At 39.5% G+C, this 13,036-nt stretch overlaps 1 protein-coding gene across 3 annotated transcripts in view; it reads right to left on the bottom strand.

Annotated features, from left to right (window-relative positions):
• The window catches only part of Tgs1 (Trimethylguanosine synthase 1), a gene marked incomplete at its 5' end in the record, with an annotated part of 70,092 nt that overhangs the window by 24,977 nt on the left and 32,079 nt on the right, over positions 1–13,036 (bottom strand). For all 3 annotated transcript variants that reach the window (XM_053771832.2, XM_053771833.2, XM_053771834.2), the window contains 2 exon segments: positions 464–641; positions 2,206–2,355. In XM_053771832.2, the coding sequence (XP_053627807.2) occupies positions 464–641; positions 2,206–2,355 (328 nt within the window).

The raw sequence follows: 13,036 nt of genomic DNA, 5'->3' as shown, positions 1-13,036 counted from the left end.
AAAGACAGACACACAGATACACAGAGACAAAGATAGATACAGACAGAGAGAAGGAGATAGAGACAGCCAAAGCAAATCAGCCAGCTGGCCAGCCAGCCTGCTGAACATGTATTACACATTCCAGAATTGTTTCTCTTTACTTAGGGCATATATTATAGAACATGCTGGCAGGATGACAATACTAGTGGTATCAAAATTGAAAGGATGTTACACATTGGTTATTATCGACGTTTTTTATATTTCCTCTCTTCTGTGAGTGGTGGCACATCTGAAGCTCGCTTGTAACTCGGATTTTGGCTAGCAACCCAAAGCAAAAAAATCAACCGAGTGATGGCTCTTAACTTGGAAAACTCGTAAGTTGGGGCACTCGTAAGTCAAGGTACCACTGTATACTGTATTTCATAACACCTCGGAAATGTATCATCCACTGTTGGCTTAACATAAATAGAACAATGTTAATCACCTTGGTCCAATTTGATGCCTTCATCATATTTGATAAACAAACGATGCCTCTGAGCCCAATATTTATGAACCTCTTGGGGAACATCTGGTGGGGGAGACTCATCAGTTACTCCATAGTTGACCAGCTGGTGCTCGGCTGTCATTTCCCTCCACGCCGATCTTTCTGTTGTCTCTGGATTCTGGTTTAGAGTGAAGTAATGTTCTGGTTTAAAAAGGAACAACATTAAGTGTTCTAGACTGAGGTGAAGCAAAGTTTAATGATATGCCTCACCTACAAAAATCTATAAAACCTTTCATGATGCTGCTGAACACTGGCACAACACTCATGATGAATGGAAACTTTTGATATGAAACTAATTTTTAAATAATTTGCAGTCCTCTAAATATATGTGTACTGTAGAATAAGAAGTCACAGTACTGTTGCTGGTGCAATATAACCCAAGCTACAAGAAGAAACTTCAGATGACATATTAGTCTGTCTCAGACCACTATTGTTACAAGTGGGTGTAAAGTAGAAGCAGCAGCAGCAGCAAAAGTAGCAGCAACAGCAGAAGAAGAAGCATCAGCAGCAGTAGCAGTGGCGGCAGCAGCAGAAGATTGAGAAAAATACGATCATGTGCGGTGACTAATTTTGCAGGCTTTCCCCTCAATAGACAGCCAGGTCCAGGAAATTGTGAATCTGGCAAAGACAGTGCCAGGTGAGGGGAAAGAGGAGGTAGGGGTTTGAAGATGTGCAGGCAGAAGACATAAATTAACAGATACAAGACAATGACAAAGAAGAAATGTTGGAGGAGCTCAGTTCCAAGATAGAGAGGAGGCAGATAACAAAATACAACAAGAAAGGCCCTGAACATACACAGATGACACTACAAAATATACACGAGATGCTGCATAATACTGGTACAGATGCAGGCTTTCGCAGTGAAAAGGGCCATGATATACAGTGGAACCTCAAATATCGAACTTTCTTCGGTCCAGAAGGCTTTTCGAGTGCCTTTACCGAATGAATTTATTCCCATCAGGAATAATGTAAATTAGATTAGTCCATTTCAGACCCTCAAAAATACACTTATAAAAGCACTTACAAAAATATACTCACATAACTGGTCGTGTTGGGAGCAGTTCGATTTTTGAGGTTCCACTGTATTTAGAAGTATTGCTGTGAAGTGCACTTTGAAGCAGGCAATTATGCCTTACTGCCAACTGCATAAAGAACTGTTTCTGGGTAAAACAGAGCACAGCTAACCCAACTCCAATACAACAATCACTTACTAACAACTCTGCACTGATATCAACCTGACAGCTGCAGCCATTCACATAAGCCCAAGAACCACAACCATCCACCTCAGCCCAAGAGTAACAGTCACCCACCTTAGCCAGGTATAGCTACACCAATCCTCTCAACACATGTCAAGACCAAAAAGCACAACCAACCAAAATTTAAGGTAAGAGGAAATTATTTAGATAATTCTGTATTTTTTTAAAGGTCCTAAGAAATTGACTATTTTGTCCCCCATCTTTTAGTTCACTTAACACGGACTTAACACAAAATGTCCTTTTCAGAAGATAACCTCTGTGTCGTGTGAGTCTACTGTATTTATCAATAAAATATTCACACCATAGGGATTAGAACACAGCATTACAGCAAACATTCTAACACTCCCATTTTTACATGCATATACTGACACACAGTCAAAACCATCACAATAAAAATTAAAAAGAAAATCAGTTACAAGTAGTTACATGGTTAGCTGCTTCCTGTGTCTTTAAATATCCTTTAACACTTGCTGAAGATTCAAAATTTCCTTCTTCATCAAAAGTAATGTGAGTTCTAGTCCACTCTTCATGGTTGTCATCTCCGTGTGTTGATAAAGCTTGAAAGGAATCTTCCATCTGCGAATAACATTTTTACGTTATTTATATATCAACAAAGTAATGGTATCCTCTAATCTCTTTATCTTCCCTTTCTCCTTCCTTATAGTTAAACTGACGCTTAATCCATGAACATTTCTGAAAACTCCCACACTCCAAAATCCAGGAAACCAAAATTAGCAGTACAGTATTAATGTACACTGTATTCTCTCACATCTTGTAAAGCCAAAAGATTAAACACATAATGGTTAAGCACATTGTTTTTGTTTTTTCCAACAAGTTGGCCATTTCCCACCTAGGCAGGGTGACCCAAAAAGAGAGAATATCCCCAAAACGAAAATATTTTTATCATTCAACACTTTCACCTCACTCATACATAATCACTGGTATTGCAGAAGCACCCAGATACAATAGTTTAGAAGCATATATAAATATACAACACAAAATTTGATTTGAAATACGTAATTACAACATCAGGGCCCCAATTATATATATACCACCCTATTACACATCCCACCAAACTGCCAATGTCCCAAACCCGTCCTTTAACCCTTTCAGGGTTGACAGGCCCTCTCCTAAACTTGTTCTCAGGGTCAGAAATTTTTCGAAAAAAAAAAAAAAAGATTTTTTTATGAAATGATAGAGAATATTTTCCCAATCATAATGACACCAAAAGTATGAAATTGGATGGAAAACTTATGGAATTATGCTCTCACGAAGTTAGCAGTCTCGACAATGTTTATGCATCGGCAATTTCAACCACTTTGAGCCCTATTTTCAGCCAATTCCCGTACCAGTCGAGAAAAATCATAACTATTTCACTAGAATTCCATTTTTTCTATCAAATGAGTACAAGAAACCACCCATTTACCAATCTGAACTATCCAATAAAGTGGTCAGAAATTGGCAATTTTGCCAATTTCACACAAATTTCATAAGATGCCAATTTCCAAATAGAGTCCAGAATAAACAAGACAGACATTCCTGGCACTAAAATAACATTTTTTCCGTTCATTAGTCATGCCCCCAGGCCTCTCTTACATTTCTTTTGCTATCCACTTTGAATTTTTATTCTCACAAAAAATAGAAGATTTACTGTTATGCAGACTACTGCATTAGTGTAGAAATGGTATAAATAAAATCAGCACACTTGTGAAAGAATATTAGACTCACCAGTTGATGTGTATTGGATGCATGGCATGATTTGTTCACTTTTGAACTTTGGTAAAAATCGAACATTTCTGCTACTTTGAGCTCAATTTCAAGGTACTTTTCATTGAGAAACCAATCAAAATCATCTCAATTTCTGTAATATGTCTTACATTCTATAAAATGAGACCAGGAAAACTAGAATACAACCATAAATAGCATACGAAAATACACTGCAAAGTCGCTCTTTTAAAGCAAAAACATGGTCGGAGTTTTTTTTTTTTTTCTCATTATGCACTGTGTGCTGCAGGATTTTTTTTATACTGTGCACACGGACCACATAGACCCATTCTTTCATATGTAGGCCTACCAGCTTTCTCTTGCTATATTTGAAGGCGGTAGAATTTATGTGTACTAGTATGGCACCAACCCTGACGTGCAAGCCATACTAGTACGGCACCAACCTTGAAAGGGTTAAAGTGCAGGCACTGTACGTACTTCCCATTTCCAGAACTCAAGTCCAGCTATATAAAAATAACCGGTTTCCCTGAATCCCTTCACTAAATATTACCCTGCTCACACTCCAACAGCTCGTCAGGTCCCAAAAACCATTCGTCTCCATTCACTCCTATCTAACATGCTCATGCACACTTGCTGGAAGTCCAAGCCCTAGCCCATAAAACCTCCTTTACCCCCATCCTGCCAAGTGGGTGTAAAAAAGAAAAGCCTGTAATTGTTTTACATGATGGTAGGATTGCTGGTGTCTTTTTTCTGTCTCAAACATACAAGATTTCAGGTACGTCTTGTTACTTCTACTTATACTTAGGTCACACTGCACATACATGTTTTTTTTTTTTTTTTTTCAACAAGTCGGCCGTCTCCCACCGAGGCAGGGTGACCCAAAAAAGAAAGAAAATCCCCAAAAAGAAAATACTTTCATCATCATTCAACACTTTCACCACACTCACACATTATCACTGCTTTTGCAGAGGTGCTCAGAATACAACAGTTTAGAAGCATATACGTATAAAGATACACAACATATCCCTCCAAACTGCCAATATCCCAAACCCCTCCTTTGAAGTGCAGGCATTGTACTTCCCATTTCCAGGACTCATGTACATGTTTATATATACCCTAGGTAGTAGGTTGGTAGACAGCAACCGCCCAGGGAGGTACTGCCTGTAATCGTTTTACATGATGGTAGGATTGCTGGTGTCCTTTTTTCTGTCTCATAAACATGCAAGATTTCTGGTACGTCTTGCTACTTCTACTTACACTTAGGTCACACTACACATACATGTACAAGCATATATATACACACCCCTTTGAGTTTTCTTCTATTTTCTTTCTAGTTCTTGTTCTTGTTTATTTCCTCTTACCTCCATGGGGAAGTGGAACAAAATTCTTCCTCCGTAAGCCATGCGTGTTGTAAGAGGTGACTAAAATGCCGGGAACGAGGGGCTAGTAACCCCTTCTCCTGTATATATTACTAAATTAAAAGGAGAAACTTTCGTTTTTCCTTCTGGGCCACCCCACCTCGGTGGGATACGGCCGGTGTGTTGAAAGAAGTTTATATATACACACTCATCTGTGTTTTCTTTGATTTTATTTTAATAGTTCTTATTCTTATTGCTTTTCCTTTTATATCATTGGGAAGTGGAATAAGTATCTTTCCTCCATAAGCCATGTGTGTTGTAAAAGTCAACTAAAATGCCAGGAACAATGGGCTAGTAACCCCTTTTCCTGTATAGCCTACTAAAAAGAAAAAGAAGAAAACCATCAAGGCACATAATTAATAGTATGATAAAATGAGTATTAAATGCTGAACATTAATACAAATTTTTCAGAGAATTCTAATTTTTAATGCTGATACTCATCTCACAGTTTTATCTAACAAATAATTTATGTAACGGTGCTTGATAAGAGACACAAATATTGTACTAGTGGGTAATATGGATATACCCAATGCCATGTCGTATTGGCAAATTATATCACAAAGCATTTTAGAAGAAATTTAATTATTTAATGCAGTATTAGAATGTGGGGCAGAAATTTGTGGCTATAGGAGGGTGGGTGCAGGAGGAAAGAGGAGTGATTGGTGGAACAATGAAGTAAAGGGTGTGATGAAAGAGAAAAAGGCAGCTTATGAGAGGTTTTTACAAAACAGACATGTTGTAATAAGAGCAGAGTATATAAAGAGTAAAAGAAAAGTGAAGAGAGTGGTAAGAAAGTGCAAAAGGAGAGCAGATGAAAGAGTGGGAGAGGCACTGTCAAGGAATTTTGCTGAAAATAAGAAAAAATTTTGGAGTGAGATAAACAAGTTAAGAAAGCCTAGAGAACAAATAGATTTGTGAGTTAAAAACAGAGTAGGGAAGTTAGTAGATGGGGAGCTGGAAGTATTGGGGAGATGGCAGGAATATTTTGAGGAACTTTTAAATGTCAACGAAGAAAAGGAGGCGGTAATTTCATGCACTATTCAGGGAGGCATAACATCTTTTAGGAGTGAAGAAGAGCAAGATGTGAGTGTAGGGGAGGTGAATGAAGCATTACATTGAATGAAAGGGGGTAAAGCAGCTGGAACTGACAGGATTATGACAGAAATATTAAAAGCAGGGGGAGATATAGTGTTAGAGTGGTCAGTATTTTTGTTTAATAATTGGATGAAAGAGGGGAAGGTACCTAGGGATTGGCAGGCAGCCTGTATAGTTCCTCTATATAAAGGGGAGGAGGACAAAAGAGATTGTAAAAATTACAGAGGAAATAATTTACTGAGTAAACTAGGAAAAGTGTACAGTAGGGTTATTATTGAAAGAATTACAGGTAAGACAGAATGTACGATTGCAGATGAGCAAGGAGGCTTTAGAGTGGGTAGAGGATGTGTAGATCAAGTGCTTATATTGAAGCATATATGTGAACAGGGAAGTACTACCGTCCTGCCAGATGACTGTGAAACAAAAACCTGTAACTGTTTTGCATGATGGTAGGATTGCTGGTTTCTTTTTCTGTCTCATAAACACGCTAGATAACAGGGATATCTTGCTACTCCTACTTACACTTTGGTCACACTTCACAGACATGCACATGCATATATATATACATACATCTAGGTTTTTCTCCTTTTTCTAAATAGCTCTTGTTCTTCTTTATTTCTTCTATTGTCCATGGGGAAGTGGAAAAGAATCTTTCCTCCGTAAGCCATGCGTGTCGTATGAGGCGACTAAAATGCCGGGAGCAATGGGCTAGTAACCCCTTCTCCTGTAGACATTTACTAAAAAAGAGAAGAAGAAAAACTTTATAAAACTGGGATGCTTAAATGTGCGTGGATGTAGTGCGGATGACAAGAAACAGATGATTGCTGATGTTATGAATGAAAAGAAGTTGGATGTCCTGGCCCTAAGCGAAACAAAGCTGAAGGGGGTAGGAGAGTTTCAGTGGGGGGAAATAAATGGGATTAAATCTGGAGTATCTGAGAGAGTTAGAGCAAAGGAAGGGGTAGCAGTAATGTTAAATGATCAGTTATGGAAGGAGAAAAGAGAATATGAATGTGTAAATTCAAGAATTATGTGGATTAAAGTAAAGGTTGGATGCGAGAAGTGGGTCATAATAAGCGTGTATGCACCTGGAGAAGAGAAGAATGCAGAGGAGAGAGAGAGATTTTGGGAGATGTTAAGTGAATGTATAGGAGCCTTTGAACCAAGTGAGAGAGTAATTGTGGTAGGGGACCTGAATGCTAAAGTAGGAGAAACTTTTAGAGAGGGTGTGGTAGGTAAGTTTGGGGTGCCAGGTGTAAATGATAATGGGAGCCCTTTGATTGAACTTTGTATAGAAAGGGGTTTAGTTATAGGTAATACATATTTTAAGAAAAAGAGGATAAATAAGTATACAAGATATGATGTAGGGCGAAATGACAGTAGTTTGTTGGATTATGTATTGGTAGATAAAAGACTGTTGAGTAGACTTCAGGATGTACATGTTTATAGAGGGGCCACAGATATATCAGATCACTTCCTAGTTGTAGCTACACTGAGAGTAAAAGGTAGATGGGATACAAGGAGAATAGAAGCATCAGGGAAGAGAGAGGTGAAGGTTTATAAACTAAAAGAGGAGGCAGTTAGGGTAAGATATAAACAGCTATTGGAGGATAGATGGGCTAATGAGAGCATAGGCAATGGGGTCGAAGAGGTATGGGGTAGGTTTAAAAATGTAGTGTTAGAGTGTTCAGCAGAAGTTTGTGGTTACAGGAAAGTGGGTGCAGGAGGGAAGAGGAGCGATTGGTGGAATGATGATGTAAAGTTAGCATATGAGAAGTTTTTACAAAGTAGAAGTGATGCAAGGAGGGAAGAGTATATGGAGAAAAAGAGAGAGGTTAAGAGAGTGGTGAAGCAATGTAAAAAGAGAGCAAATGAGAGAGTGGGTGAGATGTTATCAACAAATTTTGTTGAAAATAAGAAAAAGTTTTGGAGTGAGATTAACAAGTTAAGAAAGCCTAGAGAACAAATGGATTTGTCAGTTAAAAATAGGAGAGGAGAGTTATTAAATGGAGAGTTAGAGGTACTGGGAAGATGGAGGGAATATTTTGAGGAATTGTTAAATGTTGATGAAGATAGGGAAGCTGTGATTTCGTGTATAGGGCAAGGAGGAATAACATCTTGTAGGAGTGAGGAAGAGCCAGTTGTGAGTGTGGGGGAAGTTCGTGAGGCAGTAGGTAAAATGAAAGGGGGTAAGGCAGCCGGGATTGATGGGATAAAGATAGAAATGTTAAAAGCAGGTGGGGATATAGTTTTGGAGTGGTTGGTGCAATTATTTAATAAATGTATGGAAGAGGGTAAAGTACCTAGGGATTGGCAGAGAGCATGCATAGTTCCTTTGTATAAAGGCAAAGGGGATAAAAGAGAGTGCAAAAATTATAGGGGGATAAGTCTGTTGAGTATACCTGGTAAAGTGTATGGTAGAGTTATAATTGAAAGAATTAAGAGTAAGACAGAGAATAGGATAGCAGATGAACAAGGAGGCTTTAGGAAAGGTAGGGGGTGTGTGGACCAGGTGTTTACAGTGAAACATATAAGTGAACAGTATTTAGATAAGGCTAAAGAGGTCTTTGTGGCATTTATGGATTTGGAAAAGGCATATGACAGGGTGGATAGGGGGGCAATGTGGCAGATGTTGCAAGTGTATGGTGTAGGAGATAGGTTACTGAAAGCAGTGAAGAATTTTTACGAGGATAGTGAGGCTCAAGTTAGAGTATGTAGGAAAGAGGGAAATTTTTTCCCAGTAAAAGTAGGCCTTAGACAAGGATGTGTGATGTCACCGTGGTTGTTTAATATATTTATAGATGGGGTTGTAAGAGAAGTAAATGCGAGGGTCTTGGCAAGAGGCGTGGAGTTAAAAGATAAAGAATCACACACAAAGTAGGAGTTGTCACAGCTGCTCTTTGCTGATGACACTGTGCTCTTGGGAGATTCTGAAGAGAAGTTGCAGAGATTGGTGGATGAATTTGGTAGGGTGTGCAAAAGAAGAAAATTAAAGGTGAATACAGGAAAGAGTAAGGTTATGAGGATAACAAAAAGATTAGGTGATGAAAGATTGAATATCAGATTGGAGGGAGAGAGTATGGAGGAGGTGAATGTATTCAGATATTTGGGAGTGGACGTGTCAGCGGATGGGTCTATGAAAGATGAGGTGAATCATAGAATTGATGAGGGAAAAAGAGTGAGTGGTGCACTTAGGAGTCTGTGGAGACAAAGAACTTTGTCCTTGGAGGCAAAGAGGGGAATGTATGAGAGTATAGTTTTACCAACGCTCTTATATGGGTGTGAAGCGTGGGTGATGAATGTTGCAGCGAGGAGAAGGCTGGAGGCAGTGGAGATGTCATGTCTGAGGGCAATGTGTGGTGTGAATATAATGCAGAGAATTCGTAGTTTGGAAGTTAGGAGGAGGTGCGGGATTACCAAAACTGTTGTCCAGAGGGCTGAGGAAGGGTTGTTGAGGTGGTTCGGACATGTAGAGAGAATGGAGCGAAACAGAATGACTTCAAGAGTGTATCAGTCTGTAGTGGAAGGAAGGCGGGGTAGGGGTCGGCCTAGGAAAGGTTGGAGGGAGGGGGTAAAGGAGGTTTTGTGTGCGAGGGGCTTGGACTTCCAGCAGGCATGCGTGAGCGTGTTTGATAAGAGTGAATGGAGACAAATGGTTTTTAATATTTGATGTGCTGTTGGAGTGTGAGCAAAGTAACATTTATGAAGGGATTCAGGGAAACCAGCAGGCCGGACTTGAGTCCTGGAGATGGGAAGTACAGTGCCTGCACTCTGAAGGAGGGGTGTTAATGTTGCAGTTTAAAAACTGTAGTGTAAAGCACCCTTCTGGCAAGACAGTGATGGAGTGAATGATGGTGAAAGTTTTTCTTTTTCGGGCCACCCTGCCTTGGTGGGAATCGGCCAGTGTGATAATAAAAAAAAAAAAATATGTGAACAGTATTTAGAAAAAGGTAGGGAAATTTTCACTGCATTTATGGATTTAGAAAAGGTATATGATAGAGTGGACAGGGGAGCAATGTGGCAGATGTTGCAAGTGTATGGAATAGGTAGTACGTTACTAAATGCTGTAAAGAGTTTTTATGAGGATAGTGAGGCTCAGGTTAAGGTATGGAGGAGCGAGGGAGATTACTTCCCAGTAAAAGTAGGTCTTAGAAAGGGATGTGTAATGTCACCATGGTTGTTTAATATACAGTGGACTCCCGGTATTCGAAGGCATTGGTAATCGATAAATCCGGTATTCGATGCATTTTAACGCAAAAATTTTGCCTCGGCATCGGATTGAAAACCCGGTATTCGATACGATTCGTACGAGACGTGTCCACGTGTGGCCTGTACTGCCCCTTGTGTGCCATTGTTTACAAGCCAGCCAGTGTGCGCGCATCTAAGGATACATTCGGTACATTCCATATTATCACTGTTTTTGGTGCTTGTTTCTGCAAAATAAGTCACCATGGGCCCCAAGAAAGCTTCTAGTGCCAACCCTGTGGTAAAAAGGGTGAGAATTAGTATGGAAATTAAGGAAGATTTGAAGGGTTTGGGGCTAACCCTGAGAAGCCTATGCCAGTTGTGGAACCCATTGTGCCTACTTCAAAAATTAAGGAAATGTGTGCACAGTGGGTTGAAGTGCAAATCTTTATGGATGAAAATCACCCTAACACAGCTATTGCAAGCCGTGCTGGTGACTATTACAATGACAATGTAGTGGCCCACTTTACACAAATTGTAAAGGAACGGGAGGTACAGAGCTCTATGGACAGATTTGTTGTGCGACAGAGGTCCAGTGACTCTCAAGCTGGTCCTAGTGGCATTAAAAGAAGAAGGGAAGTAACCCCGGAAAAGGACTTGCTACCTCAAGTCCTAATGGAAGGGGATTCCCCTTCTAAACACTAACACCATCCACACTCTCCCCTCCTCCCATCCCATCAATCATCACCAGATCTTCAATAAAGGTAAGTGTCATGTAACTGTGCATGTCTTCTTCAGTTTGTGAGTATTAAAATTAATATTTCATGTGGTAAAATTTTTTTTTTCATACTTTTGGGTGTCTTGCACGGATTAATTTGATTTCCATTATTTCTTATGGGGAAAATTGATTCGCTTTTCGATATTTTCAGTATTCGATGAGCTCTCAGGAGCGGATTAATATCGAATACCGGGGGTCCACTGTACTTATAGATGGGGTTGTAAAAGAAGTAAATGCTAGGGTGTTAGGGAGAGGGGTGGGATTAAATTATTGGGAATCAAAGTACAGAATGGGAGCTGACACAGTTACTTTATGCTGATGATACTGTGCTTATGGGAGATGCTAAAGAAAAGTTGCAAAGGTTAGTGGACAAGTTTTTTTTTTTTTTTTTGGGGGGGGGGAAGGGGTGTAAAGGTAGAAAGTTGAAAGCGAACATAGATAATGATGAAGGTATCAAATGATTTTGATAAAGAAAAACTGAATATCACATTGGAGAGAGGGAGTATGGAAGAAGTGAATGTTTTCAGATATTTGGGAGTTGACTTGTCAGTGGATGTTTATGAAGGATGAGGCTAACCATAGAATTGATGAAGGAAAAAAGGTGAGTGGCGCGTTGAGGTATCTGCGGAGACCAAAAACATTATCTATGGAGGCAATGAAGGGAATGTGTGAAAGTATAGTGGTACCATCAATCTTATATGGGTGTGAAGCTTGGGTTGTAAATGCTACAGCAAGGAGGCAGCTGGAGACAGTGGAGATGTAATGTCTAAGGCCAATATGTGGTGTAAATATTATGCAGAGAATTTGGAGTGTGGAAATTAGGAGATGTGGAATTACTAAAAGTATTAGTCAGAGGGTTGCAGAGGGGTTGTTTGGTCATTTAGAGAGAATGGATGAAAGTAGAATGACTTGGAGAGCATATAAATCTGTAGGGAAAGGAAGGAGGGGTGGAGTCATCCTGGAAAAGGTTGGAAAGAGGGAGTAAAGGAGGTTTTGTAGGCGAGGGGCTTGGACTTTCAGCAAGTGTGTGTGAGCACGTTAGATAGGAGTGAATGGAGACGAATGACTTTTGGGACCTGACGAGCTGTTGGAGTGTGAGCAGGGTAATGTTTAGTGAAGGGATTTAGGGGAACTGGTTAGCCGGACTGGAGTCCTGGAAATGGGAAATACAATGCCTGCACTTTAAAGGAGGGGTTTGGGATATTGGCAGTTTGGAGGGACTTCTAAACTCGTATCTGAGCGCCTCTGCAAAGACAGTGATTATGTATGAGTGAGGTGAAAGTGTTGAATGATGATGAAAGTATTTTCTTTTTGGGGATTTTCTTTCTTTTTGGGTCACCCTGCCTTGGTGAGAGACGGCTGACTTGTTAAAAAAAAAAAATATTACGATTTACGTACATATAATTTTCCACTGGATATGTACTGTAACTTTTTTTTATCTTCTAAGATTTTTGTTTGAAAATTTCCTTAAGATTTTCATTTAATTTCATCAATCAAACCAAACACTCAGCGTTCCACTGTGCAGTGCCAGCATTCTCAAGGATGGGTGTGGATGTTGCAGTTCAGAGACTCATTTGAATTGTGACTGAATGATAGGTTGAATATATTTCCTCCTTTGGACTTCTACTTATTGCCATGCAACCTAGGTTGTAAAAAAAAAAAAAAAAAAGGAAAAAGCAATTAATGCTCATATCTGTTATCCTATATTTCGTAATGGTCCTGGAATCACTGTCCCTGCAGCCTAGGCTCAGATAAAGCTTCCTTAACTGTTAAGGAAATGCAACGGTACCTCGAGTTTCAAACAATTATGTAAGTGTATTTTTGTAAGTGCTTTTGTAAGTGTATTTCTGTAGGTCTGAAATGGACTAATCTAATTTACATTATTCCTTATGGAAGCAAATTCAATTGGTATCAGCACTCGAACAGCCGTCTGGAACAAATTAAGTTCATAACTCGAGATACCACTGTACTGTAGGAAGAACACCTATTAAAAAACACACAGCAGGAAAATAAAGATAAGTGTACACTGAATGTAAGTAGAGATAAAAAAAAAAAA

Source organism: Cherax quadricarinatus, chromosome 8 (assembly GCF_038502225.1).
Source record: "Cherax quadricarinatus isolate ZL_2023a chromosome 8, ASM3850222v1, whole genome shotgun sequence".
NCBI lineage: Eukaryota > Metazoa > Arthropoda > Malacostraca > Decapoda > Parastacidae > Cherax > Cherax quadricarinatus.
Note: the sequence above shows the minus strand (reverse complement) of the source record. Positions and strands in the feature narration are given on the sequence as shown.